The sequence below is a fragment of the Panicum virgatum genome, chromosome 7N (genome assembly GCF_016808335.1).
Source record: "Panicum virgatum strain AP13 chromosome 7N, P.virgatum_v5, whole genome shotgun sequence".
NCBI classification, from domain to species: Eukaryota; Viridiplantae; Streptophyta; class Magnoliopsida; order Poales; family Poaceae; genus Panicum; species Panicum virgatum.
The window spans coordinates 35902299-35930119 of NC_053151.1; the positions used below are offsets into that span (position 1 = coordinate 35902299).

At 43.9% G+C, this 27821-nt stretch overlaps 4 protein-coding genes, 1 long non-coding RNA gene, 1 other non-coding gene and 1 pseudogene across 6 annotated transcripts; 3 read left to right on the top strand and 4 right to left on the bottom strand.

The window, feature by feature from the left end:
- Nucleotides 1-367: 367 nt before the first annotated feature.
- Nucleotides 368-6251, bottom strand: LOC120683726 (indole-2-monooxygenase-like). The gene is made up of 4 exons (XM_039965814.1): nt 5742-6251; nt 5340-5653; nt 1375-1502; nt 368-1240 (listed from the first exon to the last, which is right to left on the bottom strand). The coding sequence occupies exons 1-4, from the start codon at nt 6249-6251 to the stop codon at nt 597-599; spliced, it is 1596 nt and encodes a 531-aa protein (XP_039821748.1). The 3' UTR covers nt 368-596.
- Nucleotides 2699-5000, top strand: LOC120683727. Its single transcript, XR_005678894.1, has 2 exons — nt 2699-3779; nt 4646-5000. It is a non-coding gene; the product is annotated as an uncharacterized LOC120683727 (long non-coding RNA).
- Nucleotides 6252-10142: 3891 nt separating the features above from the next.
- On the bottom strand, nt 10143-11130 carry LOC120681196 (annotated as a pseudogene).
- A 3717-nt stretch (nt 11131-14847) lies between these two features.
- LOC120680835 (gamma-tubulin complex component 2-like) lies at nt 14848-21675 on the top strand. The gene is made up of 20 exons (XM_039962403.1): nt 14848-15151; nt 15281-15377; nt 16012-16146; nt 16227-16358; nt 16986-17069; nt 17147-17245; nt 17492-17583; nt 17802-17874; nt 18015-18167; nt 18280-18396; nt 18482-18535; nt 18736-18819; nt 19634-19708; nt 19784-19927; nt 20011-20136; nt 20223-20330; nt 20471-20533; nt 20646-20720; nt 20865-21058; nt 21151-21675. The coding sequence occupies exons 2-20, from the start codon at nt 15294-15296 to the stop codon at nt 21275-21277; spliced, it is 2019 nt and encodes a 672-aa protein (XP_039818337.1). The 5' UTR covers nt 14848-15151; nt 15281-15293; the 3' UTR covers nt 21278-21675.
- A 290-nt stretch (nt 21676-21965) lies between these two features.
- Nucleotides 21966-24657, top strand: LOC120680836. Its single transcript, XM_039962404.1, has 3 exons — nt 21966-22500; nt 22789-22812; nt 24004-24657. The coding sequence occupies exons 1-3, from the start codon at nt 22266-22268 to the stop codon at nt 24318-24320; spliced, it is 576 nt and encodes a 191-aa protein (XP_039818338.1). The 5' UTR covers nt 21966-22265; the 3' UTR covers nt 24321-24657.
- Nucleotides 24658-25473: 816 nt separating this feature from the next.
- On the bottom strand, nt 25474-25543 carry TRNAI-AAU. Its single transcript has one exon. It is a non-coding gene; the product is annotated as a tRNA-Ile (tRNA).
- Nucleotides 25544-25582: 39 nt separating this feature from the next.
- On the bottom strand, nt 25583-26218 carry LOC120681197 (heavy metal-associated isoprenylated plant protein 19-like). Its single transcript, XM_039962719.1, has 3 exons — nt 26195-26218; nt 25966-26047; nt 25583-25881 (listed from the first exon to the last, which is right to left on the bottom strand). The coding sequence occupies exons 1-3, from the start codon at nt 26216-26218 to the stop codon at nt 25583-25585; spliced, it is 405 nt and encodes a 134-aa protein (XP_039818653.1).
- Between the last annotated feature and the right edge of the window lie 1603 nt (nt 26219-27821).

The following is a 27821-nucleotide window of genomic DNA, read 5'->3' on the forward strand; positions in this document are numbered from 1 at the left end:
CTGCAAGTGCATCACTTCATCTTCGAAATTGTCTGCAAGCACATCTCAGAAGTAATAAACAATAAGTGTACAATCTAAGAGGAATCATTCTGCAAGAACATACATATGCACGATTGTATGAAAAGGAGATATACTGGAAAGTACTCGGATCAACAATACCTAGAGTCAACAGACCAAAATATAAACCGAAGTCACATGTTTTCATGAAGTAGGGGCAAACTCAGTCTTCAATTCCAAAAGGTATGGGTAAAATTTTAAAGCGGATAAAAATAAGGGTAAAATTATAATCGCAGTTTGGAATTTGGAATGAGGGCAAGAACGCAATAACCCTATTGTCTCTTAATTGTTTCGTGCACCGTCCTTCTTTTCCTATGTGGCCTACAAGAACTCAATACAACAGTTTTGCGGGTAAAATGTAATACAAGAGCTTCATAACTTAGAAGATTGATAATAGCAAATGGTATGCAAAAATACGTTCTACACGAGGATTCAAACAATCTACGAAACGCAAGCTAAGTAAACTATTGTTACATGGACCAACAATCCTGCATCCATGCGCGGCACCATTTGTTGGACTCTTGGATGCAAGAATGGTGCTACCCGCGTAGTTTGGGAGCTAGGAGGAGCTTCTCCTTCCGGTGTACCACCAGCCCGAACTCCTCGGACATGTCAATGTCGCCCGCCTCCTTCCCCGTCGGCATCTCCCAGTCGAAGCGGTGCACGAGGTTCGCCAGCATGACCTCGACGGCGGCCATCCCGAAGTTCATCCCGGGGCACTGCCTGCGCCCAGCGCCGAACGGCAGGAACTGAAAGTCGTTACCCTTGAAGCCGACGTCTGCCGCGCTGCCGCCGTCGAGGAACCTCTCGGGGACGAACTCCTCGGCGTCCTCGCCCCAGTAGCTTGCGTCCCTGCCGATGGTCCAAGCGTTGACCAGGACACGCACCCCGGCGGGGACCACGAACCCATCGACGCTGCAGCTGGCCATGGAGAGGTGCGGCGCGAGCAGCGGCGTCACGTTGCGCAGCCGGAGCGACTCCTTGATGACGGCTCTCAGGTAGGCCATGCCGTTGAGGTTCAGGTCGGCCTCGCTGACGATTTCCTGTCCCTTGGGCACGATGCTCCTCACCTCGGCTTGGAGTTTCCTCATCACGCGTGGCCTCTGCATGAGCTCAACGACAGTGTATTCGAGTACAGAAGCTGCTGTGTCTACTCCCGCGAAGAACACATCGTGCGAGGCCACTACTCCTTTATCATCAGGACTCAGGGGACCTGAATGAAACAGAACTCACGCGCTGTGTACTTGTGTATCAAAATTCTTCGTAGTATGCATGGTACTTCTTGCAGTTTCAATCACGAGGTGAATATATGTAAACTTACAAGCAGGATAGCTTTGATGTTGTCTCTGGTAAGGCTGTACTCCTGACGAACAGAGAGCAAGACATGTATGAAGTCGTCATCCTCGCCCTGCTGATCACTCGCCGCCGCCGCTGCATCGTACTGCCTCTCGTGGTCATCAATCAGTTGATCCAGCAGTAGGCCTGCTAGTGGGGCGGGTCCATTTGGGTTTTTCGGGTTGGTTACTGAAATGGGTCTTATTGGTATGGGTGGGAACGGGTTTTAACGACTATCGGGCTGGGGTGGGTTGGGTCTTCACCAGGTGCGGGTTGGGTGCGGGTTGGGTGCGGGTTGGGGGTGGGTGACTCGCGAGTCATCCTTTCGCAGGGAGGCCCCGCTCCGCTCCGCTCCGCTCCCGTCCACCTGCCGCCGCCGTTCCGCCGCCCTCCATCCTCCGGATCCCGTCGACTGCCCTCCTCGCCGGCCATCCTCCCCATCGCCAGTAAACCCTAAGCTTTCTACACTTCCCATCTCCCAGGGCTTGCTCCCCGGCGGAAGCAAGCAAAGCAAGAACGCCCGCAGATCCGATCTGAGCAGCAAGCACCTTCAACTCGTAATTTAATTTGTGGCTCATCTCATATGATCTCTCGGATCTTAGGATTCTAGCTAGTCCTTGGTCATTCTTTCTGTTCATCTAGTCTATAGAACGATGGGGTGCGGTACTAGATTTGGATACGAGTTGTCCTTGCCATGTTAACTAGCCAGATGTCCTAGTCCCTTGCCTTGCTTCCCCTTCTTGTACGTTCTCAACTTGTATTCAGATCTCCTAGTCCCTAGGTTAGGCTTCCCTTTTGAATTTGGATCTGATCTAGCAACGAGGTAGCAGAGGTGGTGAGGGGCGCCGTGGCGCGTGCTCCGGGGGCTCGGTGAGTCCGCCTCCGTAGCCCAGTGCCTCCGACAGCAGCGAGCCGGCGGGCGGGTGGGGTTTGGGTGCCTCCGTCGCCCAGTCCCTTTTGTATTTGTATTGATATGCTAGCTGAACTTTTTGATGTGGCAAACTTTGTATTGATATTCTGAATCTTCTTGTCCAAGATGGTATGACTATTGCTGATGCAACACTTGAGATGATCCGGGATCTGATTAGGCACATTAAACTCCTCACCGAGAAGAATCCAAAGTTTCAACGAGATAGCTGAAAGAGAGAGAGTCTTTCTCCAAAGGCTGGTTTGGTTCTTGATATTCCGAACCGTTGGAACTCAACTTTTGATATGATTGTTGAGGCTGTGAAGTACAGGAGCATGCTGAAGAGGTATGCTGCATCAAATCAAGAACTTTTTCCATCAAATGATGACTGGATAAAAGTTGAGGCTATAGGTGATTTTTCTTGAGGCTTTCGAAGAAGCTACAAGGGCGTTCTCAGCTGATAGATATCCTACAGCACACACTTTTTTGGATAATGTTCTTTGCATTCATGAAGCTTTAAAAAATTCAGAAATGCAAGCTAATGAAGCCATACAAAATTTGGGTAGAGCAATGGAAAGCAAATTCAGCAAGTATTGGGATGGGAACTATAATATGACCCTTGTTATTGCAACGGTACTTGATCCAAGAAAGAAGATGGACTTCTTGGAATTCTTTTATCAGAGGGTGTGCAACTACTTTGTTGATATTGAGACAAGCATGACTTCAGCTAGAGAATGGATGACTAAGTATTTTAGGAAATATGAAGAGATTGTTAGGACAAATGGTGTAGATCTAGTGTATACTACTGGTATCTAGAGGCATTATGGGTTCGCCTGTGCTAGCTAAAAGAAGAATGCACCAAGAGTTTGCCCACTTTAGAAATCAAAAGAGAGCTAGCAATTCTCAAAAATCAGAACTTGATGCATATCTGGAAGATGAACATGTGAGAGATGATAAAAACTTTGAGATCTTGAGTTGGTGGAAGACAAATAAAGACAAGTATCATGTCCTATCAACCATGGCACGAGACTTCCTTGCAATTCCATTGAGCATTGTGTCTTCCGAGTCCGCATTTAGTTTGAGTGACCGGATTCTTAGTGATAATCGGAGTTCAATGACACCTGAAACCCTTGAAGCCCTTGTTTGTGTTAAGGATTGGCTGTATAAGCTCCCAGGCAATGAAGACTGCTCTCTGATTGTGGTTGACTAGCACAGGTCAGTACATTATTGGTTACTAGAGGGGGCAAACTTGTATCTCTGTTTACCATTATTGTGCTGTAAAGTTTTTTTTCTTTTGTTGCATTTACCTGAACTGTCAATGCTTTGATTTTATCTGTTCTCAATGCTATCATTGCTTGCTGTAAATCTGTAGGTTCCTATATTTCCAATTGTGATAATTTGAATCATGTCTGAATTGTCAGGGCCAGCAGCAGGAACTAAGGGTTCAAAGAAGGTTGTCCAACAGTCTCCAAGGGCTCAGGTAATCTCATGACAACTCTAACTATAATCTCAGCAGGAACCTGTTGTGGTTCCCTTAGCCAGATCTGCCTCTATTGTTGTTCTGCTATTGATTAGCATGAGGTATATTTATTTTAGGGTGCCTTTATTTTGTGAGGTAAATAATATTCCTGTTTCATGGATAATTGCCTGATCACCATCAGTATTTACACATTCAAATCAATAACATACGTGTTAATAATTTTTAAAGTGCTAATGTGTTGGCTCAGGTGCTAAATTTAGTACAGGTGCTAATGTGTTGGCTTAGGTGCTAATGTGTTGATATATGTGTTCAGAGAACTCTATGTTCTTGTTCCAAAATCCAAATATATGGCACTAGTTTTACTTGCCAGATGTTTTCTATATCTTTCTCTCTATAATTTGGTTCCTTTTCTTTTATATTTGGAAATGCACGCCATAATTGTTTGCATAACATTGATGGTCCAAAGTATTATCTTACTAGTGTGTAAGCTGACAACTTTTTTTTTGATATCCAACAATTATAATTGGGCTGGGACTTGAGATACAAGTCTATCTTGACTATGGTCAGCTTTTGAAAAATCAATGTGAGAGTGAAAAGAGCAACACTACTGCTAGCACTGAAACTAATGTTATTCACGTAACAGTCCCAATTAGCTCTAGCTAGTGAATCTTCATGTTGTATTTCTGGGGGAGATCATGTGTTAGTAGTAGTAGTGATAAACAATTTACATTTCATTTCTGTCAGTAGTATTGAGCTTTACAGCAGGTTTCCTCCTGCATTATTCCAAGAGTTGTGCATGGCCAAAATCTGCTTATTACTTATGCAGTAATATATACAAAAATGATTTTGATTTTTTTCTTGTGCAGGTTCAGTGGAAGATATCATGTTCGATAGCATGAAGTATGAAGAAAATGGATCCAATCAATGAGGACCTCTTGATGCTCGATACAAATTGTCTAGTAAAGCTAGTGTTTATCAGACCAAAAGACAGCTAGTGTTTACTGACTTCTGCAATAATTGGCATGTAACAACTATAAACTATGTTTGACTTTGGTAGAGGCTAAATGTTCCTGACGATGCATTAGTATAACTTGTCTGTGTTATGTGTGTAACATTTGTTTGGCAGAAACTAAGTGAGATGACATATTGACATGTAAGAACTATAAACGTGGCTTGCTTGTTTGTGTGTAACTTATGTTAGCCTTGCTTGTTTGTGTGTAACATATGTTTATGTGTTCGAAACTTATGCTTGCTTGTGCTATGTGTGTAACCGTTGAGCCGGGCTTTTTTTGGCTAGCTGTAACTATGGCTGCACAGCATGCAACTGGAGGTGGTGGCGGCGGCAGCAGCAGCAGCACGGTGGCGCTGCACAGCCGAACGGTGGGTTGCTTTGCTTCAGGCAGTAGCAGCAGCCGCAGAACGGTGGGCATATAACCCATGGGCATCACTGTTGGTGGTGCGAGTTGGGGTGGGTAGTTAATTTAAATATATGGATTGGGTTGGGTTGGTTAATTATTTTAATTGGCTGTGGGTAGGGGCGGGTTAGGGGTGGGTTTTAACCCATTAGCAGGGCTATCCAGCAGCTCGTCCCACCTCCTCCTCAATCTCTCGGACTTGGCGCGGACCACCTTGCTGAGCACGCCGAAGCGAGCCAGGAACGGGAAGAATTCCTCGACGTTGAAGCCTCCAAGGAGCGGCGACGTGTCGACGATGAGCTGCCGGAACAGCTTGCTCGGGCCCTCGTTCCGGGACGATGACTTGCCCATAACGGCGCGGCAGGCCAGGTCGTTCGCGAACGAGCGGAGCAGATCGCTCACGTCCACCGCGGCGCCGGCGCCGGCCGCCTCTCCGATGAGAGCCATCACCCTGCTCACCTACCCAAAGGCCAAAGCACACGTCAACTGATATGAGTTGCTGACTTTTCGAAGGCGGGTAGATCGAGCCGTAGTAATCTAATCTTACTTCTTCCTCGCGGGCGTGGCGTAACGACTGCACCCTCTTGACGGTGAGCAGGTGCGTGGTGACGAGCTTCCTCGCCCTCCGCCAGTAATCCCCGTAAGGCGCGGTGCCGATGTCGGAGGTGCCGTACATAACGACGTCGGCGACCAGAGAGAACGGCCGGGACGCGAACACGTGGTCGTGCGTGCGCAGCACCGCCTCGGCGGCGCTCGGCGACGACACGACGACGACCGGCATGGCGCCGAGGCGGAGGAGCATGAGGTCGTAGCCGTGCTTCCGGGCGAGGCTCCGGAGGGAGACGTGCGGGAGCGAGCCGACGAGGTGGAGGTGCCCGAGGACGGGCAGCGCCGGGGGGGAAGGCGGTAGGTGGTCATCTTGCTGCTGCCTGATATCCCTCGCTCTCTTGGCACGGAACCAGCAGCGTACAAGCAGGAGGAGGAGAGGGCGGAGGAGCAGCATCCATGACCGTGGAGCCGTCAGCTCAAGCATGAACTGCTGTGCTACCTTAGCCATGGCAAATGGATCGTAGTACAAGGCCACGACCACGACCACGAGCAGCACGCGCACAGAAGATTCCTGGCTGTCAACCTCCTATCTTAATAAACAATGTTATATCGCGGTAACGGACTGCTGAATCTTACTATTATTAATTAGAGGCTCCTTTGGAGCCTTCACGTGAAGCCACCAAGGATTCTAGGTGGATACTCTGAAAAAATAGAGAAATCTTATAAATTCTCACAAAAACCAGAAACATCCGGCCATCAATCCAACAACTCTAATTATAATAACCATCTGATTTGTTATCTTTCCTAATAAATGACCCACCTCTACCATTATAAAAATAGACTAAAGTAACCCCATAAACATGTATCTAAATTACCCACCTCTGCCATTATAAAAAAAATCTAAAGTAACCCCCTAATCTTTGTGTAAATTACCCACCTATGCCATTATAAAAATAATACAAATGCCCCCCTAAATTTGCATATAAATTATCCAATTATGTCATTATTATTATAAGTTAAATTACTCATAAATCTGAATCTAAATTATATAATAACAATAATATATTAAAGTGCACCAATATAAAATTTTAAAATTACTATTTCTATTATTATTAATATAGTATTTATATTATTATTTATATAAAAATACTACACATGATATATGTCACCATATATTCATGTATGATGGAAGAGATAAGAACACCAATTCACAAACAAATAGTTCAACTAAATATATATTAAATACATATGGAGGTGCATAAGATGAAATCTATTGTAACTAAATAATGAAAATATATATTTTAGAGTATGTGTTAGAGTATTTAATAGATGAAAAGAGCGTGAGATGGATAATTATAATTATTGATCTTATTTTTATATTAATTCTAATTAGCCCGTGCGGGAGCACGGGTTGACAGACTAGTTTTTTAAATTAAGTGCGATATGGCTGTCAATCTCCCATTTTTCTAAATAATTTTTTTTAAACGAACGGCACTCGACGAGTGTGTTTCTATTGATATAGCAGAAAAAATACAAGGTTATGTCCCTGGGAGGCCATAACCAGGCAAAAAAAAGGAAAAAAAGAACACCACAAGAATATACTGGCGGGTTGGATTGGGGCATCAACATGCGCCGAACTCAAACTACTCAAACAACCCAGACCGGTCGGATTAGGGCATCGACACAGTCACACAACTCAACTCCAAAGCTAACTCCGCCCGGTTTGGAATTAGCCCACGCAACAAATACAACAGAATCAAAGCCCGCGGCACACCCCAAACCATCCACACTCATGTAGTCGCCGAGAACCTCCAGGCGTGGCCCGCGTCGATAGGGAACCGAAAGATGTAGACCACACCGCACCGGGAGGACCACCGCTATGCGGGGTCCACCGCCACCGTGTCGCTGCAACACCACCCACCACCTGACGAAGTGAAACCACCGAAACCGGACCTCTCAAGGCTGCCACGCAGTCGCCACCATGAAAACACAACGCGCGGGGGCCTCGCCACTTTCGCCGTTGGACCTCACTCCAGTCGCCTCGAAGAAACACCACGCGCGGGGGCCTCGCCACGCCCGCCACAGTACTCCACTCCACGGTTCCGTCTCCTTTATCGTCGTCGAGGGGGTGAGCAAGGTTGCCCCACGTCCGTAGGTCTCCATCTAAGCTGAGCCGCCGCCGTAGGCCGGCCTCACCTACTTGCTTCGCCCACACACATGACCTCCGCCGTCGTGCCAGCAAGCCGAAGAAGTCGCTTGCGCCATCTTCCTAAACAATGTTATCGCTGTAATGTACTGCTGAATTTTTTAAATTAAATGATAGATATGGTGTCCTGTCATATCCTTGAATGAGGCGTTCTTCCTCTACTACTATTGATGGTATTGGTATTTATTTGTATGAAGAAGCTGCATCGAGGTCTCTCGATTAAAACAAAATCGAGAGCCCCTCCCAATCTTACTAGGACAGTAGGAGAAAATAAAGAGGAAGGGGAAGAAGGTAACAAAGAGGAAAAAGAAGGTAACAACGTGGCAGCTCCAATGATGGATGGTGCGGCCGTGGAGACAATAGATGGACGGTGTTAGAGGCGGGGGCGTTCACCGGAGACGAAGAAGATGATGATGATATTGATGGTGGCGTGATTCCTGCCGAACAGAGAGGGGTGGGAGGAGGAGAGGGAAGAGAAGGGGGGAGGGGTGGGTGGAGGGCTCTCCTCACTGGCGGTGACACCGGCCGCCGGGATGGAGGCGTGCGGTGGGGGGTGATGGTAGGAAGAGAGTGGATGGCTTGAAGGAAGGGGAAGGGGGAAGGGGAAGGGGGAAGGGAGGGAGGGAGGAGGGAATCGGTGGGAGGAGGGCAGTCTTTGCCGGTGTCGGAGGCGACGCCGACGAGTGGGAGGTTGGCGGAAGGTGGAGCGGGGGCGCATGATGGCTAGCGGAGAAAGATGAGAAGATTTTTTTTTCCCGTGATGAAGTGATAGGCTTAGCGGTGGAGGGCTCTCAACCGAGTTGCATCGGGATAACCCTATCCCTGTAGAAGCCTCCTTATTTGTATACGATTAATAATTCAACTAAGGGAGCTGGTAGCTTAGCGACTAAAAAAACAATTCAGTTTAGTCAGATCATTTCCAGCCACCGGATCTGCATAGAATGGAAAATATCCTTTCTATTGTTCCTAAGGTCTTTCCTGCACATTTTCTATCAGTTTTGCAGGAGTGTTACACAGACCCCTCACTAATATGTGGACCCATCGCCGTGGGTGACACGTATGTGGAAGAGTCCCCTGCCGCTATTGCAGGGAAGATTCACCCGTGATGCGCTCCCCTTCCTCTCGCCTCCTCCTCCTATCCCTGCTGTTGAGGTCAATGCTAATGCTCTTTCAAGACGCTAACCACTCAAATGTGGTGCACCCCACAACCCCACCCATGGCACGCTGGTTTCTACCATCATCCACTAATCACCACTGGTCCAATGTCCTCCGGCTCTCTCTCTCTCTCTAAGCCCGTGGTCAAAACAAAATCTGTTCTTTTTTATTCTCTCAGTAGTATCTTTGATAACAATCAGAAAGAGACGTGAAAAATAGTTATGGAAGCTGAGGGAGGGAATTAACATGAAATTTTGATTTTTAGTCTCAATCCCTTCTTTGGTTCATGGAAGGAATTGAGAGAGAATTCATAAACTCCATTTGGCGTATGGGTTTTGACATGAGAAATTTCATAAATCATAATGACAGGTGGAGATCATTCATCTTCATGTTAAAAGCATAATTAATTCTCATCCAATATCCACCCCTCCCCTTTGTAAGATTGTGAGCCCATTATCCATCTCACCAAAACTCCCACTTTCACCATACAAAGAAGAGAACTCTAAACTCCCTTCATCTGTCCCAATATAGCTATATTTATATTTGTCCTAATTCAAATTATTTTATGCTTGACGACCAAATCTATATGAAAATTATATCAAGATAAATGGCGCCAAATCACTATCATCACATCAACCTTGAAACGTATTTTCATGGTCTACTTATGTAATTTTATACTACCAATATTTTTTTGTAAACTTGGTCATATCTAAGATGGACCGACTTAATAAAACCGAAATTAACACTATTTTTTGGGGGAGAAACGGAGTGTTATGCAACATTTCAACAATCAATGATCCATATAATATACTTAATAAAATACAAGAAAGATTATAACAAATGGCCACATGGTATGCACCAATCCAATCCGACACATCATACTATCATAGTATGCACAAATGCGTCCAGCACAAGCATTATACAAACAAACTATGGACGACACAAATAATCATCATGCATGTCGTATCAGCAATCCGGCATTCTTCATACAAGTATCCAACTAGTGTTGGACAGCTTGGATGCAGCATATATATGGAGCTACACGCGTAGTTTGGGAACTAGGAGGAGCTTCTCCTTCCGGTGCACCACCAGCCCGAACTCCTCGGACATGTCAATGTCGCGCGCCTCCTTCCCCGCCGGCATCTCCCAATCGAAGCAGTGCACGAGGTTCGCCAGCATGACCTCGACGGCGGCCATCCCGAAGTTCATCCCGGGGCACTGCCTGCGCCCGGCGCCGAACGGCAGGAAATAAAGTCGTTACCCTTAAAGCCGACGTCCACCGCGCTGCCGCCTGCCGCCGTCGAGGAACCTCTCGGGGACGAACTCCTCGGCGTCCTCGCCCCAGTAGCGTGCGTCCCTGCCGATGGCCCAGAAGTTGACCAGGACGTGCACCCCGGCGGGGACCACGAACCCGTCGACGCTGCAGCTCACCATGGAGAAGTGCGGCCGGAGCGACTCCTTGATGACGGCTCGCAGGTAGGCCATGCCCTTCAGGTCGGCCTCGCTGATGATTTCATGTCCCTTGGGCACGATGCTCCTCACCTCGGCTTGGAGTTTCCTCATCACGCGTGGCCTCTGCATGAGCTCAACGACGGTGTATTCGAGTACCGAAGCTGCTGTGTCTATCCCCCCGAAAAACACGTCCTGCACGCATGACCGTAACTCCTTTGCAATCAGGATTCAGGCCTGAACTAAACAGAATTAACGCGCTTTTTCTTAGTACTAACATGTACAACTTGTAGGCAGGGTTCAATTACGAGGTGAATGCAAACTTACAAGCAGGATAGCTTTCATGTGCTCTCTGGTAAGGCCGTACTCGTGCCGCACAGAGAGCAAGATGTGTATGAAGTCATCATCTTCGTCCTTCGGGTCGCTCGCTGCTGCCGCCGCCTCAACCGGCGCCCTGTTCCTTCTCTCATTGTCATCGATCAGCTTGTCCAGCAGCTCGTCACACAACACTTATATATTGATCCAATAGGAAATCGCTTCAGCTCACTTGTCTGGTTGTTCTCCTTTTGTTCTGCATTGGACCGTAGTTTGGTTTTACCACCATTCTATATATTGATTGCTCTGCTGGTAGTCCAGTGTACATGATTTGTTTTGGTGCTTTCTGCACACCATGATATTCATCTCCATCTTAATGCTTGGTTTTCATTTGCAATTTCCAGTTTGCACCATGATTATAAATTCTCAGACAATTGTACTTTTTCCTCTCTTGCAATTGACATATGCAAATGTCCATAAATATACTCACTAGGTTTTCCATCTGCAGGACCTCTGTATCTTGCCATGCTCATGGAACACGCAAAGAACAATCTCCTCTGCCCTATCCAAGTTGCTTGCTGCTGATGCAGGAATGGAGCTTTGGGAGGAGATGACATGAGGTTGGTGGTATGTGTGTGCTCCATGTTGTGAAAATAACTGTGTTCATTTGAGTCTAAGTGCTGATCTTAAATGGCCATCAATTTGTTTGTTAACATCGAGTAACAGTTGCAAGCTTGCGTTTTGTATTATTTAATTAAAGAAATGCGGTTCTATCAAACTACTAAGAATCTAGAGCAGATTTCCAAATTGTATAGGTTCTTGATGTTTTCCCTTTTAAAAGGGAAAAGTCTGTTTTTCAACCCTGAACTATCACGATAGTCCGATTTTAGCCCTTGAACTACGAAACCGGACATCCTACACCTCCAACTAACGAAACCGTTTGAAAAACAACCCTGGCTCAGCCAAAGGCAGTTTTGCTACAGTAAAATTTCCGAATTTCTAGAATTTCACACCTCTCTCAATTAAATAATAAAGAAAGCATAGTTAATATTGTCTAAAACTCATGATATTTTTTGGGAGGTAGATCAAAAGACAAGGAATCTAGTTTGGCTAGATGTGCTACAATAGACATAAAGGAATTTGAATTATAAAATTTTAAAAATAGGTAGAATTCAAAATTCCTTGAATTTTTAGGTCAGCTAAACCTATGATAAAAATGCATTAAAAATATGATAATTCATAATTTTTTATTTATTTTAGTTAGGTACTTTTTATTTTAAATAGTGATGTAACTTCTTGCATTACCACTTAATCTTTGATGGATCATACATACTATATATAAGAGGACCAGATGAAGGCAAGTAGGCTGAGTCACATGCTATTTGTAGTGTTTTTTTGTTCTCCTGATGATTTCGATACTTGTGGGAGCTTTAGAGGCGGGAAGATAAAAAAAAGTCTGCTTTAAAGAATTTGGTGGTAATGGAACATGAATCATTGAATACATTTATCATCTGCATTTCCATTTTATTTGTTGATTCAAGAATGCCCTCAGAACATTAATTTTAGTTTCGTGTCCTGGTACAGTCATAGTTTGTGTGTTTTAATCCCTGTGTGTTAGCAGAAAAACTGAATTCATGCTCTGGTCAATTACAGATATTTACATGGTGTAGCTTTTGGTCATTGTCCAAGACTCCAAGTATAGTCATGAAGAAATATTAGAACGAAACAGCAGATAAATGCTTTGATTACATAATTTTCTACTTTCAACTATCCGTAGATAAAATGATCAAATTCAAATTTACATGTAACGCATTAAAATATGTTTTCTGATGGGAGAAGTATTATATGCTATTTCCTTAGGACTTGAGTTAACCACATTTGCAGCGATGGACGTCATGATTCTTCTATCCATGATGTTTGCTCTACGATTTGCGTTCGCGATAACCATCCTGAATTACTTACTATCAAAGCTATAGTTATGAGAAACAATTTCCCATTTTTTTCTGCTTTCATGGTGGTAATTAATTTTCTTTACTTCTGTTTTGAGACATTTAGGTTGCATTGGAAGCACTTGTACTGATGTTAGACTTCTTCACAAGGGCGATCCTACAAATTCGACAAGAGCTTCTTATCCTTAAACAAATTGGAATGTTTCATAGGTCTGAAAGTATGACGGAGGGGCTGAGCGTTTGTCCAAACAAGTTGAAGGTCTAGCAAAGGTCTGGAACATTGCATCTCAGTTTGGTACTGCAAGCCTGCAAATGATTAATTGTGTTTAATTTCAGTATCACTCTGAGTCCACTAATTAATTCTTCAACTGATTCTTTTTTTTTCCATTAGGGACACAGTTGAATGAACTAGAGAATTGGATCCAAAGGAAGTGTTAGAGCAACTGCCAGCATTGCAACAGCTATTATACCGGCTTGTTGTATGTCTGGTGATTATCTCTTGTATCTTTTGGTTATTAGGTCTACAAGCTCCTCCCTATTTGTTTCCATTTGGTTATACTGACATGTAAAATGGAATGGCACTTTTTTTTTCTTGCAAAAAAATGTTGACATGAATGTGTCGTCTGACTGATTGGTTGTCCTCTGCAAAGTAAGACTCAACAAACCTTTCTATTGACATGAAGTAAGCTTTATGACTGACTTCATGGCATGGTCAACGTGCTCAATGAAATGCATAATGGGAGCTGCTAATCGTGGGAATTAATTAACGCAATATTTAGGGAAATCAATGTGATGGGAGAAATTGATTAACAAATAAATAATATAAGAAAATAAAATCAAATTATAGTAATAATAAGAAAATCGAATTAAGTTTTTCATTTACTGAATAATCTTAGTATGTGTGGTCTGTTTACTAGATGTTTAGAAAATGCGTACTTACAACACATATATTTATTATAAATATAAATTTATTGTTTACTTATTTTTATTTAAAGAAAATATAGATTCTTATTTGCTAAGTTTTTTAAAACATGTGCTTGCTAATATTGCACCCAATGAAAGGTGGTTAACAACAACAAAGAATTATTATTAAATGTTTTATTTTTAGGCTAAATTGTTACCGTGTATCACTTTTCTTCAGAAATGATAAACGATATATGCACCAACCCATGGGCTCCACTAAAGCATTAAAGTTTATTTTTTTTATAATCATCTTGCTCTCTTTATTAAGAAGACCTTGGATCAGCACAATGGCGATCCACCAAAATTGTTACCAAATCAGTGAGGGGATCCTCCCAAATGCCTAGGAGATCTGGGTCCCGACTAACTCATGTGTGCAATGATTACAATCTCTAGGAACAGCTGAAAAGGTTATATGAACAAAATGCAGTCCTAATACGCTGCGTGCTTCACTGAAGATGGCTCCTCCAGGCGCCTGATTGTAGACATTGTTGCGTAGAGCCGAGATCAGATTCATTGACTCATTTTCAATGATTACTCGAGATATTCCTCTATTTGTCGAGATATCTTCTTTTTAGTATGTGGTCTCACAAAATTAAAGCACATGCTTTATTTGTTCTTTTGTAGTGTAGGCACATCCACCTTATGTTTCTTTAGGTTTGTTTTTTTTTTCGCACTCCTTTTAAGATAGCATGAGATTATGCTCTTCTCATGTGGAACTGCTGCCCAAGTCAAGCTTGGATGATGAAGTCTGTTTAATGCAGATATGGAGCTTTCATGTTGCGAGTAGTCATGAGTTTGGATATTTCTGTTACGCCAAATTAAGTTGTCTGGGCACATGGTCACATTATAGACTTTGGTTTATTTACCCATTCAACAATTTTGCATTATACCATTTACATTTTGAATATTGTTTTAAATATATATTTTTTTAAATACTTGTTGCAATTAAAATTTAGTGTAAGTAATTTTTTTCACAACATTGTTTTTCTAACACGTGCGGCGACACTACTAGTTAACTATATAAACGCTAAAATTTATAATTTTAGCTATACTATTTTAGTATGCAAGTACTAATTTTGGTAGCCAATCAGACTGTGGGGTCCCCTCCCTCTCGTCCCCGCAAGATCCGGTTTGCCGGCGTAGCAGCGCCTCCCCACCCCGTCTGGTCCGTGCGCCGCCCTCCACTCCCCTGCCCAGCTGCAGCCTGCAGCTCGAGTCCGGCTGGTACGGCAGCACCCTCCCTTCCTACGACTTCTCCGTTCTTTCTCTCGGCCTCGGTCTTCCCTTCCTAGCGGCGACGACAGGGCTAGTTGCGCTGCCCGCTGTTCGTGGAGCGACGGGCGCTTCGCCGGCGACGAACATCCGACAGGGGTATGCCTGCCTATTTCCCTCCCTTCCCATTCTGCTGCGCGAAATCAAACACCTAAACCCCTAACATATGGTATTTGTATTCGGATCTGACCATGATTTTACCTACTAAATTCGATCTTTTTGCAACAGTTATTGGGTGGACATGTGCACACCAATGTCCTATACTGGTTCCGCCCCTGGTGCCAGCACCGGAAGTGTCATCGGATCGTACGCAGTTTCGGTGCAGGTAAGCGGCGTGTGGTTCAACAGGCGTCATTGAGCTTCAAGTGACATTGTTTTAGTGAACTGGCCAACTGGGGCTAGGGTTTAGGCTCCGGTCATGGGCTTTGAATTTGAGATTGATGATTTGGAGACAGCTAGGGTGGATTTGATGTGTTATTAACTTGTAAATTTGAATTGTTGTTGATTTGGCCAAATTTGTATTTGTTGCTGCTGTACTGAGAATGCCATTGGGGTACCTTTTTTTAGATTGTTGACCTCCCGGAGCTAAGCAGATTGCGTCTATTTTAATGTTTTTAGTCATGCTTGATTAGACTTTGCTTCATTGTTTTGAGCCAAGTAGTCATTGCGTACAGGTCTGCCAGTAGTTTGAGATGCAGTTCATGTTACACCTATGTGATTTTTGGTCGAGTGTTAATCATATTAATGTGAATTGGCATTTGGAGCCCAAGGGTCGGTCAGTTGGTGCCACTTGGCAAAATATTGGTCTAAATCTGACATTGTAAAACATCTAACTAAATAACCAACTTTCTGCTATTCTGCGGATTTTTTTACTGCTGTTAGAATAGCTGAACTTATGTAGCTTTAACAGAACAACTGTAAAATGTAAAGTTTACACAACATTGCTGCTATAACTGCAGGAACTTTTGGTTATAGATGATTTGCTGTCAGCACTGGTGGGTATTGAGGGACGATATATTTCTATTAAGAGAGTTCGTGGAAAGGAGGACCATGTTGTCTTCCAGATTGATTCTTCAATGGACCTTGCCCTCCAGGTAAGCCCTAAGTGTACATCCTATTGGATCACACATACAGAAAAGGATTTTGTTGGCATTTAATGATATTGCTTTTGCAGGAATTGACTCGCAGAATCTTCCCTTTGTGTGAGGATTATGTGCTGGTAAGCAAGTTTGTGGAGTCAAGGTCACATTTCAAGAATGGTCTGGTCAACCATGCTCTGGCCGCAGCTCTAAGAGCATTCCTACTGGTACAACCCCTATTTGTATAAAGAAAATTTGAATAGTGCTTCTATGCTCTCGTGATGGCTAAGTTGTTTACATGTTGAAGCAGTATTCTTATACTCTTGGTCTAGGACAACCTTGAGTGGATGCAAATCATGCCCTCAATCTGCTTTTAACATATTTGATTGTCACTTTTTTAGAGAGCATTGAAGCACCCTTTTGAACTGTAGTTTGCTGAATGTGATTGCAAGCTTTCTTCTGTGCGACAAAACCAGAAAGAATATGAAAATTCTTGTATCATGTGATAGGTTTCAGTTGTTTTATTCTGACATGGACCCTTTAGAACCGTAGTTTGCTGTATGTGATTGCAAGTTTTTTTTCTGTGCAACAAACCAGAAAGAATGTGAAAATAGATTTATCATGTGATAGAGTTCAGTTGTTCTATTCTGACATGGATTTTTTTTTCATAAGTAGTATTGTTGCTGAGATAATTCCATTGATAAGACATTGACTTTCTTAAGTCACTATATATTGTCCTCTGGGAAGGTCTATGCCAGTGTTACTATATTAGTGCTTTTCTGTAAATTTTGCACTTTGCACAAAGTTATTACCGTTCGTTTTTCTTTCTTCTGAACAAAAAACCCTATGATCAGGATTATCAGGCGATGGTCGCTCAACTGGAGCACCAGTTCCGCCTTGGAAGGCTTTCTGTTCAGGGATTATGGTTCTTTTGTCAGGTGGGTTTTCTTTTTCTGCATTTGCCTTACTTTGATTTGTGGTTTTAGCATTAAAAGTCATGTTTGCTATTTGGCAGAGGATGATGAGTTCGTTGAATGCACTGGCAGTTCTAGTGGAGAAGGCTTCTTTCAACAATACCAGTGGTTCTGCAACACTTAATCTACTTCAAAGCCAGGTACTCTTTCAAATGGAGTTTATGTCCCTGAGATTACACACTGTTCCTTTCATCCCTCCTTCCCTCCCTGTCTGCCTACTTTAAATCTAAGCTAAATGGACCTGGCCAGCTTGTTTTCTTATAGAAAGTAATTTTCTTCAATAGGACTTGTTTCTTATTTCACATTTTTCTAATAGCTTAGTTCTCCCTGATTCACACGATTACTTTTTTAAACTTTGAATGCATCTATCATATCCTTGAACTCAGGCAAAGGCGATGGGTGGTGATAGTGCTGTTCGGTCTTTACTGGAAAAGATGACAGAATATGCAAGTGCAGCATACCTCAGGATGCTAGAAAGGTTCATGATTGTTCATAGCTTCTTTACTTGTTGGTCCTAGGAGCAATGCACCTTTTCAATTGTTTCCAAGCTCTCACATTTAAATTGAATGCAATACACATCTTTTAATTTCTCGCTTGTCTTGTTTAGAGTGCTAGTGTTTAGATAGAAAATAAATGTTCAGTTAACGTGCTTGTTTTTTTTACAATAGCTGCATCTCATAATTCTTTTCATATTAGGTGGGTCTATGAGGGAGTTATTGATGATCCTTACGGTGAATTCTTCATTGCTGAAAACAAATCTCTGCAGAAGGTACCTTTATACTTATATAAATCTTTCGACCTTCTTATCTTACTGGTGTCTGCAACGCATTAAGCCTAACATATCGAGCCTTGTTTGTTCATATTTTAACCAGGTGCTTGTTTGATTTCCTTTCTTTTTGGTTTCTATAGGAGAGCCTCACTCAAGATTATGATGCCAAATATTGGCAGCAACGATACAGCTTAAAAGAAGGAATTCCCAGTTTCCTTACTAATGTTGCCGCAATGATTCTGACAACAGGAAAGTATCTTAATGTTATGAGAGAATGTGGGCATAATGTTCAGGTATACGTGATTCATTTTCTTCCTGAACTCAAATCATTACATGAGAGCATGTTAGTAGTATGTATTTATGTATGACTTACAATAACACAATTGTTTTTAATGTTTTATTTAGGTTTCCTTAGAAAATTCTAAGCTTATGAGCTTTGGTTCAAATCACCAATATCTTGAATGTATCAAATCTGCATATGATTTTGCAAGTGGTGAATTGTTGACTCTGATGAAAGATAAGGTAATCACCAATTGCAGTAAACCTATGGTTACACTTCATTCGTTTATAAGGATGGGCTTCTAATTTCATCACATTAAATGTGCAGTATGATCTCGTTGGGAAACTGCGATCCCTGAAGCGCTATCTACTCCTTGACCAAGTATTTTTCTGTTATTACTACATATATGCTTTGGCATAATTTTTGTTCAGTCTATTAAAAATACATGTTATATGAAATTATGAGTTTCTTAGTTCTTTGCGTTGTCCTTAATAACGAATATCATGTTTTCCAATTTAATTTTGACCACACATGTTGATTTCCTTGCACTATTTATCTTATCTGTTTTCTCTAGTTTACAGGGTGACTTTTTGGTCCATTTTATGGATATTGCTCGAGAGGAGCTTACGAAGAAACCAGAAGAAATATCTGCTGAAAAACTTCAGGTTTGTCTTGTATATGTTGTCTGTTTGTTTGTGCTATACTGCCACTGCCAGTGGCGGAGGCTGTGTACATGTTTATACAAGTTACCAAAAACAAGGGGCTGTGGCCCCCCTCAATGATGCAGCAAAACTTCTACTTTTACCTCTGTTTAAAAAAGGCAATTGATCCAATGCTGCTGTGTACATGTTTATACAAGTTACAGAGCACAATTAACCTCATAACTAACTCTAGAAAATCAGGATCCACATCAAGTTTACATGCACAAACAAGCTAATGCTTATCGCAACATTAATACATTTCGTAATTTGGTGCAGATTGACCAAAACAATTATTTTTTTATTTGCATGGTCCTCACCAGGACTATTGAGGGTCTACCTTTCCTTTTCTTCAAAATGCACACATGACCCCAATCTTCAATACAATCCTTGTACGTCTCGTCACTTTTTGTAGCTACCCTTAGTATCCCAAAATTCCTAACCCTATTGCACGATGCCTTGATGGCTCGATGCCATGTGTACGCTAAATCGTTCAGTTTTTCTTGTTAATTTATTTTGCTTTGGTTTGTGTTATTGTGTAGCAAATACTTATTAGTGCACACATGAGTTATGAGTAGTGAATATTTTGTGGAACATATATATTGAATTCTCTTTGTTGACAATCAAATTATACTTATATGTTGGGCTGGCCCCCCATAAGCAAAATTTCTGGCTCCGCCCACTGCCATTGCAAAAACAGATTCTTGGCGATTCTGGTTATGGAAAAGCTGACTGACCTTTTGCTTTGCATTGTGCTTTCTATGTTGATTTTACATGGCAGTCTCTGCTTGACATTGCTTTGCGGAGTACGGCGGCTGCTTCTGATCCAACTCATGAAGAACTAATTTGCTGCGTGGTAAATATTATCTAGGTCTGGTGATGCTATACTGTGTTTTCTATTGTCATATTTATTTACATATGTGTTCAACAGGAACGAAGTTCCCTCCTTAAGAAACTTGCCACTCTGAAAGACTTGGATTGTGCTTGCCCTGCAGATAAGCTTACTGCAGCAGATGTTGATCAGTCGATGCAATTAAGCATCACGGGTTTGGAAACATTTTGCCTTAGCAATAAGGTTTTGTTTGTAGTTCATTTTAAACTTCCTCATTTGTGTTTTTCTTGCGATACAGAAATGATATACCTTGTCGTACGCTGCAGGTCCAATGGCCACTATCTCTTCTAATTTCAAGGAAGGCTCTGACAAAATACCAATTGATCTTTCGCCTATTGTTCCACTGCAAGCATGTTAGTCATCAGCTATGTGCAGCATGGCAAATACAACAAGTATGAATTAACTCTTTTTTATCCTGTAGAGTCAGTTAAATTATTTTGTGTATGCCAATATCGACTGGATATTAACTCTTGAACAGGTATTCCGTTCTGTCAAGATTCTAGGAACGCCAATTTTACGGTCATCAATTCTCTGTCGCAGCATGCTCAAGTTTGTAAATAGCCTTCTGCATTATCTAACATTTGAGGTAGTATGCATATCTCCATGCTAAACTATTCTTTTGGTCATGCTAAACCATACATTACATGCCAACATGCATTATCAAATGTTTGAGGTACACTGTAAATGTTGGGTACGTGCTGAAACAACTTATACTTTGGCCCCCAGGTTCTTGAACCAAATTGGCATTTGATGCATGATCGCCTTCAAACTGCAAGGAGCATAGATGAGGTTTCAACAGAACTTTTACATTTGATTTTTTAGGTCTTTTTTTACAGCTGAATTAATTTGCAATGCTAGCGCTGCTGAGTACATTACCATTGATTGTTAATACTACTTGCAGGTCATCCAGATCCATGATTTCTTTCTCCAGCAGTGTCTAAAAGAATGCTTGCTGTTGTCGCCTCAACTCCTTGTGGTATGTCCTTCTGTTTTTCCTTAAAACCAAAAGAAAAGGAGATAAAACAGCAACTTTTGGTCGATAGCCTTTCCGTAGTTCATATAACATTCAAGAGCGCTCTGAATGAACTAATCCTTATTATCTCATTTTTTGGATGTGCAGAAAGTTGAGAAGCTGAAAGCTTTATGCCTTCAGTATGCCACTTCCATCCAGCTCTTGATGCCATCCATCGAAGTTGCCAACTCTGAGAATACATCGAAGGCTGGGAAGTCAAGGTCAAGAACTAATAAATCGCAGGACAGAGACCAGCAGCTGAAACTGGCATCAGAGAATGTCGTCATGTCAGAGTCAATCCTGTATGTATCTCGCATCTCTGCCCCTATCCTCATGGTGTTGAGATGAGAATCCCACTTCTGTATCCTATAACATCACGTTGGTTTTGTCGCAGGAAATTCGAAGCGGCGTTCAATTCAGAGCTCCAGAGCCTTGCTCCCACACTGAGCAACAGTTCACACGCGGAGCCGTACCTGACCCGTCTCGCGCAGTGCATCCTTGGTGTGCGAACCGACCAATGAATTGCCTGATGAGTACCGTGCTCATTGGACTCGGTACAAGGTCATTACCCTGCAGGGTGGCACTGCCCGGCCCGATCAAGATCTGTGTGTGTACTTGTGATAGATCACAGATAGGCCAGTAGGATCTAGTATTCTAGAGAGCCACGGATGGTGCCTTTGTTGGTGCGGGCGTGCCAGCTGTTTGAATGTCTTGGCGTGTTTATCAGCTGTGTGATTCAGTATTGCCGTGTGGCTCGTGTCTGACGATTGCCATGTGCGATGTCTTGGTCTAGTCACCAGTGTATCATGTGCATTGTGGCCTTGTGGGCGACAGACATGTTGGTCGGTGTGTAGGATTGAACTGATATATTTTGCTTAGTCGAGGCTCATGCCACGTGTGATAATTAATCTTCGATTGATATCGAATGTGACGGTGACCGCTAACTGTAGAATAACCTCTACTCGCACACGCGTACGGGATTATTTTTTTCAAAAAAAAGGGGGGAAAGCTGCCTAGCTAACCAAACATTGCCAGAGGCCGGACCCATACGCGGGTGAAATGTTGGGTTGGGTCCATCTCCACACGGACCAGCTCGCTAGTGGCAATATCACTCCCGTGCCGGTGCCACCACCGCACCACGCTTCCTCGCAGCTAGCCACCGACCCCCTCGCCCACCCGCAGCCGCAGTTAGCTCGCTTCCCACACTTGACACTCCCCCACCCCACTGCCTCCTCCAGTGTTCCTCTAACCACCCGGCGACCCCAACCCCACCGCAGCCACCACCGCACACCGCACCCCAGCGGCCCGGCCGAAACAACAAGGTGAAATCGCACGCGGCGGCCACGCCCACGGCTCACTGACACACGCGCCGCGCGCCGCGCGCCGCGCGCCGCGCGCCGAGACACACGGTCGGCGGGGCAAGCCACGAGACGGGAGCGCGGCGATCTCCCCCGACCCGCGCATTACCCGAGCGCGCTCGCGTCCGCGTCCGCGGTTGAGGAGGACCCGATGGTGGGCGGCGGGGGGCGCCGCGCGGCGACGGCGGCGGCGCTCGGGCGGTGGTGCCTGGTCATCCTGGCCGTGGCCTCCGCGCTCGGGGTCTCCGGCCCCGCCTTCTACTGGTGCTACAAGAAGGGGTTCTCCGCCTCGCCCTCCTCCCCCGCGGCGGCGTCCTCGTCCCCCGCGTGCCCGCCTTGCAGCTGCGACTGCCCGCCGCCCCTCTCCCTCAAGTCCATCGCCCCAGGTGAGCTCTCCATTCCCATACCTCTTCTCAGATCTCGCCGCTGTCGCCCCATGATCTGTGTCGGCACGTATGCTAACCCGTAGCTCGTTGCATACAACATCGGTGTTTGTGTCGGTACCAGTGTCATCAAATGGACGCGGTTGCATATGTGACTGTATATGATACGAGTGACGCATGCGTATGAACATCAAATAAGCTGATTCAAGTTGCTAGTTCTACCGTTAAAGCTTTCAGTCTGCATCTATGTCTGAATTACTGACTGGATTTTGCGTTTTCCTACTTTTGCAGGGCTTGCCAACTTCTCAATAACAGGTTAGTGTCTGTCCTTCACGGTCTGTTCAGTTGAGGTTCATGAATTTTCCAGTATTCTTCGTTGCTAGTTGAGCATAGTGGTTGTTTGATCAAAGAATGATGGAAATTGTGGCGATTCACTTCACTCTGTTTCCTGGACTGAATAATTCAGTCCGCAGAGGAGTTTTATATTCCTTCAGTAGTTCAGTCACTGTTTTTTTTTGTGCGGGGTGATTTCTATACCTGATGGAACTTGTTTAATTTGTTATGCTTCACTCTTATCAAAATGTACAGAAATGGTTTTCCTTATCATTAAGATTGTTTCATGTCAAAATTTTAGTACATTGCCTAAAAAAAGTCAAATTCTTCCTGTGTGAACATCAGAAAGATAGCTTATCAAGTAGGTTATAAAGTTCAATGTTGCAATTTCTAGAAGGCTTGGCTTTTGTACTTTGGCATCAAATTTCAGAGATTTACTCTAGTAACATAGGTCCAACTGAATGACCTACTATATGCTATTAGGCTTCTTACAAGCATCCTAGCATCATAGGAACATAATTATTTTCCTTTATCCTTTTTTAGAATTTATAAGGCTGAGGCATTAGCCTGTTAGCTATACCCTAAGTCCCTAACAATATACTGCAGGTGAAAATTTACTTCAAAAAAATAGTACAGGTGAAAACTAATAATGCTATAGCCATTAGTATGTGTTAACAAGCATGAAATTGCATCACATGCACAGAAGCTCAGTGAGTATTCTTCCAACCTATTAGATTTTCTTACTGTTCGGACACTCCATTGAGATGCATTTTGCAGCATAGCATGTATTGCTTCCTGCTCTTTCCAGACATGGGAGATCATAATTTATTTTGTAATGCAGCCTAATAAGTACATGCAAAGCATGTAACCAGAGCTTTGAGATCTGCATCTGCATTTGATTCTTTCACTGACATACTTCTCAGTTGGATGGTACATATGCTTCATCAAGATAACCCAAATCTTTCTCACCTTGCTGCACAATGAGTTGTGCTTCGTATCTCTCATAACATACTAAAACTTCCAAAAGGGGGGATAAGGAAATATCTGTTCACATTTTTTTTATTGTTTCCTATATCCTTGTACCTTTTCTTTTCAGTCAACAATTTCCTGGCCTTGATATTGGTTTTTTGTTCATTGGATTAGAAAAACTGATACTCGGATTGAACAATGCAGATTGTGGAAAAAATGACCCTGAGCTTGCTAAAGAAATGGAGAAACAATTTGTAGATCTCCTCAATGAGGAACTCAAGCTCCAGCAGGTTGTAGCTGAGGAGCACAGCCATCACATGAATGCCACTCTTGTTGAAGCGAAAAGACAGGCTACTCAATATCAGCGTGAGGCAGATAAGTGTAATGCAGCCACAGAGACCTGCGAGGAAGCTCGGGAGCAGTCTGAGGCAGCAATTTCAAAGGAGAAGAAACTCACGGCACTGTGGGAACAACGAGCTCGGCAACTGGGTTGGCAAGAGTCTCGAGCCTCAAGCATGTGATAGCTTGACTAGTTCTGCATCTCTTCTTCAGGTAAAATCATTTCTTGTAGTTGCAAGTGTTACATCTTGCAGCCAAACCGTGCGCTGTTAATTGTATGGAACCAGTGAACCACTTGTAATGTCTGTCTACGTAATCTAGTCGCCACAGTTTTCGAGTCCCAACAATGTAGTTCCAGCTTCCCTACAAATGTAACTAGTATACACCTGTCTAGATATTTTGAAGTTTCTGATAGTGCTGTTGAAGACACTGAATTCAATGTTTGTGGTTGTGGAGACCTAATTATTCTAGACATTCAATTCAAATGTGGATATTGAAATGTACACATCTGAAGGCTGAGCTATAGAGTCAATTCTGGGGGTAAGTTTATTTCTGGGTAACGGAAGATGGCAGTACCTTGAGGAAACAATTGTTTTTTGTTCTTGACATATAAGAAACTTCCATGTGGATTTAGGCCCCGTTTGGTTGCAGGCTGTAAAAATTTTGAAAAGTCATCTTTCTACATTTGAAGTATTAAACATTGACTAATTACAAAAATAATTACAGAACTTGTCTGTAAACCGCGAGACGAATCTAATGAGCCTAATTAATCTGTCATTAGAGGTTATTTACTGTAGCATTGCTGTAGCAATTTAGCATCTAATTACAGCCTAATTAGGTTCATTAGATTCGTCTCGCCATTTACAGACAGCAGTCGCAATGCGTTTTTTATTTCGTCTAGATTTAAGTCTCCATGCAGGTGCCGGAAAAAATTTTGGAATTTGGAATTTGGAATCCAAACACGGGCTTATTTATAACCAAAAAAAGAGTCCTATGGGCTTAGTTCCGCCCTTTAGAGTTCGACATCCCCAGACAGCTCTTACATAGTTACATGTGATATATTCCGTGAGAAATTCTGTTAGAGATGATGGTAGCTGCTAAGTGTTTGTACCCTGAACTCCACTGAAAGAACCATATCATGGAACATATAGGCTTCAAATATGTTCAATTCTCTGCTTGTGCAGCCTTAATGCTCAGTGTTTAGACATCGAACCACTCTTATTTGGTTGGTTTTTTCTTGAAGAAATGAAGCACAAATTATAGTCAGATCTTGTACGAGATAAGAAAACTACATCTGAATTCTGGGGGAAAAAAATCTAAAGCTAAAAAGGTAATTGGCCCATGCAGGTCTCGAACCTGCGACCTTCGCGTTATTAGCACGACGCTCTAACCGAGCTAATAGGCCATTTTGTTCGTCTTACTATTTTTGACTATATAAATTTTGCTACATTACCATGCACGCCTGTGCGTTTTCGTCATCAAAGTAATGGAAGTCCCACCTTTCTGGCCTATAGCTCCGAAACTCATCGGGCACATCTGCATCAGGGTACAGCACTGGATCCTCGTAAGGAACACAATAAGGCTCTTGTCCCACGCCTTCTTCCTCCTTATCTTCGTCGGGGATCGAGATCTCCGCCTTCTTCCCGGTCTTCTTCTTGATCTTCTTCACCACCTTCTCCGGCTTGAAATCGCCCGTCACCGTAACCTTGTTCTCTTCCCTGTCGACCTCGACTGTCTCCACGCCTAGAGAGAGATATCAAACCGTTGTTACAAGCACGAACAGGTGTACAGTTAGGCTGCACGAAGTATTTTCTGTATTATCCTCACCTTCGATTTTGTTGATGGTTCGGCGCACTTTTCTTTCACAGGAGTCGCAGTGCATGTACACTTTCAGTTCTATTGTGATGCTCTGCGTAACAAAACCAAAAGGAAGCAGATATTACCTGTTAGTGTGACTGGACATCCGGACAGGAGAGAGATTATGCACAACAATGGCATGATAAATGAAGAAAATATGAACGTAGGATTCTCCAAGCAACTTCACGAGAATGTTCACCTTCGTTTCGTTTTCTTCACCCATGGTTGCTCCTGAGACGCGATGGTATATGGTGAGAGAGATGATGGCCTGAAATGGAACATGAACATTCAGACCGGCCGACAGACTTCTTCGTGAATGGGCATTAATTCTCAGACTGCCGGAAAGAACACCTGTTCTTGATCAGGCTAAGGTTTCGGACCTGTCCGAATCACGGAGAGCGCACCAGGCAATATTAATGCTTCTGTAAGCAACATATATGCGGTTATTTCGAGCATCTTCCAATGCAATGTCCAGCTAATTCGCCCCCAAATCAAAAGGCCTTTCCATGCATGCAAGCTGTGTTTCCTCACCCGGTTGGTCCGTTCATGCCGATTGCGCGTCGTCCCCTCCCCCTCCTCCCTGCCCCCGTCCAAGGCGTCCCTCGATCGGACCCAGGTCAATTCGGCAATGCAACCTCAAGGAAAAAGCACTGGGGCGGGAGGCGCCTGATTAAATTACCTTTGCCAGAACGTTCAGAGAAGGTAACAAAACCATCACCGAGAAAATGGCTCGAAGAGAAGCAAGCGACCCCACGCACAGGCCAATCGATGGAGATAGCTAGCCGTAGCTGTTCATCGCCAAATGAAATCGCATTGACCGCCCGGTCGGCCCGGCCGGTGTATTAAGAGGGAGGCGAAGAAGACGCGAGGTACGCGGGGGAGAGAACGTGCTTCATGCCTCTCGGCAGCCTACATCTGCGTGTGTCCACTCCCCGCGCGCCGGGTCCCGAGCGCTTGCCGTTCCGGCAAGAGGGAGATGGGAACCGTAGAATCGAATTGCCATTTGCCCCAGCACAGGTATCATTCCTCTGCATGTGTTGCTGACTAGGCGTACGATCGACAAGGATACGAGTTGAGGAAGGATCGAGGTGTTTCCTCCGTTTCGTCGCCGTGGAGAAGACGGGCAAACAGAGCGCGCGCGCCGTATCGTCTGTACGACCAGGATCGGTTGCATTGGTCTAGCTAATGTCTGAAACGCTTTGATCCTGCCAGGTGGGTCGAGACGACGGCGATGCTGCAGCCCCGACCCAATGCCGCGCGGTGGGAGCTAACCCGTCGGGCCAAGGGACCGCGCCCTCCTCGTGCAGCACTGTAGCTTTAGCTTCGTAGGCAAAGACAAGACACACTGCGCATGTGCGGTCCATAAGCCTCTGCCTGATTTTGCTTGGCCTGCATGAGGCAGAAGCCAAAGAGGCTCCAAGCCATGGAGCAGTTTGTGTATGCTCACCAGCATGTGTGATTGTTGAGCAGTTTTCATGCAATGGTGTTCGTTTGAATTATGTGTCGTTTTTTCTCCTAGCCAGCCGTGTCAGGACCGTCTTGTAGTTCTGAGACTGAAAATTCAAATCAGGCCGTAAGATTCTGAGTTCAGAGGAACACAACTTCTATTCGGAGTCCCCACCCACCCATATATCTTGTCACATTAAAACTATAGTACAGTTTTTCCGTTATAGTGATAGATGGGTGCTGGCTGATTCGAGAAAACAATTTGTGCATGCTACCGGGCAAGCTGAAAAACACATGCATGGCTCAAGTGATTTATTTTGGACGAAATTTGAATCGTGGGCTTGATTTGCAGCCATTCCGTGTCACTTTAGGCTCGGCCC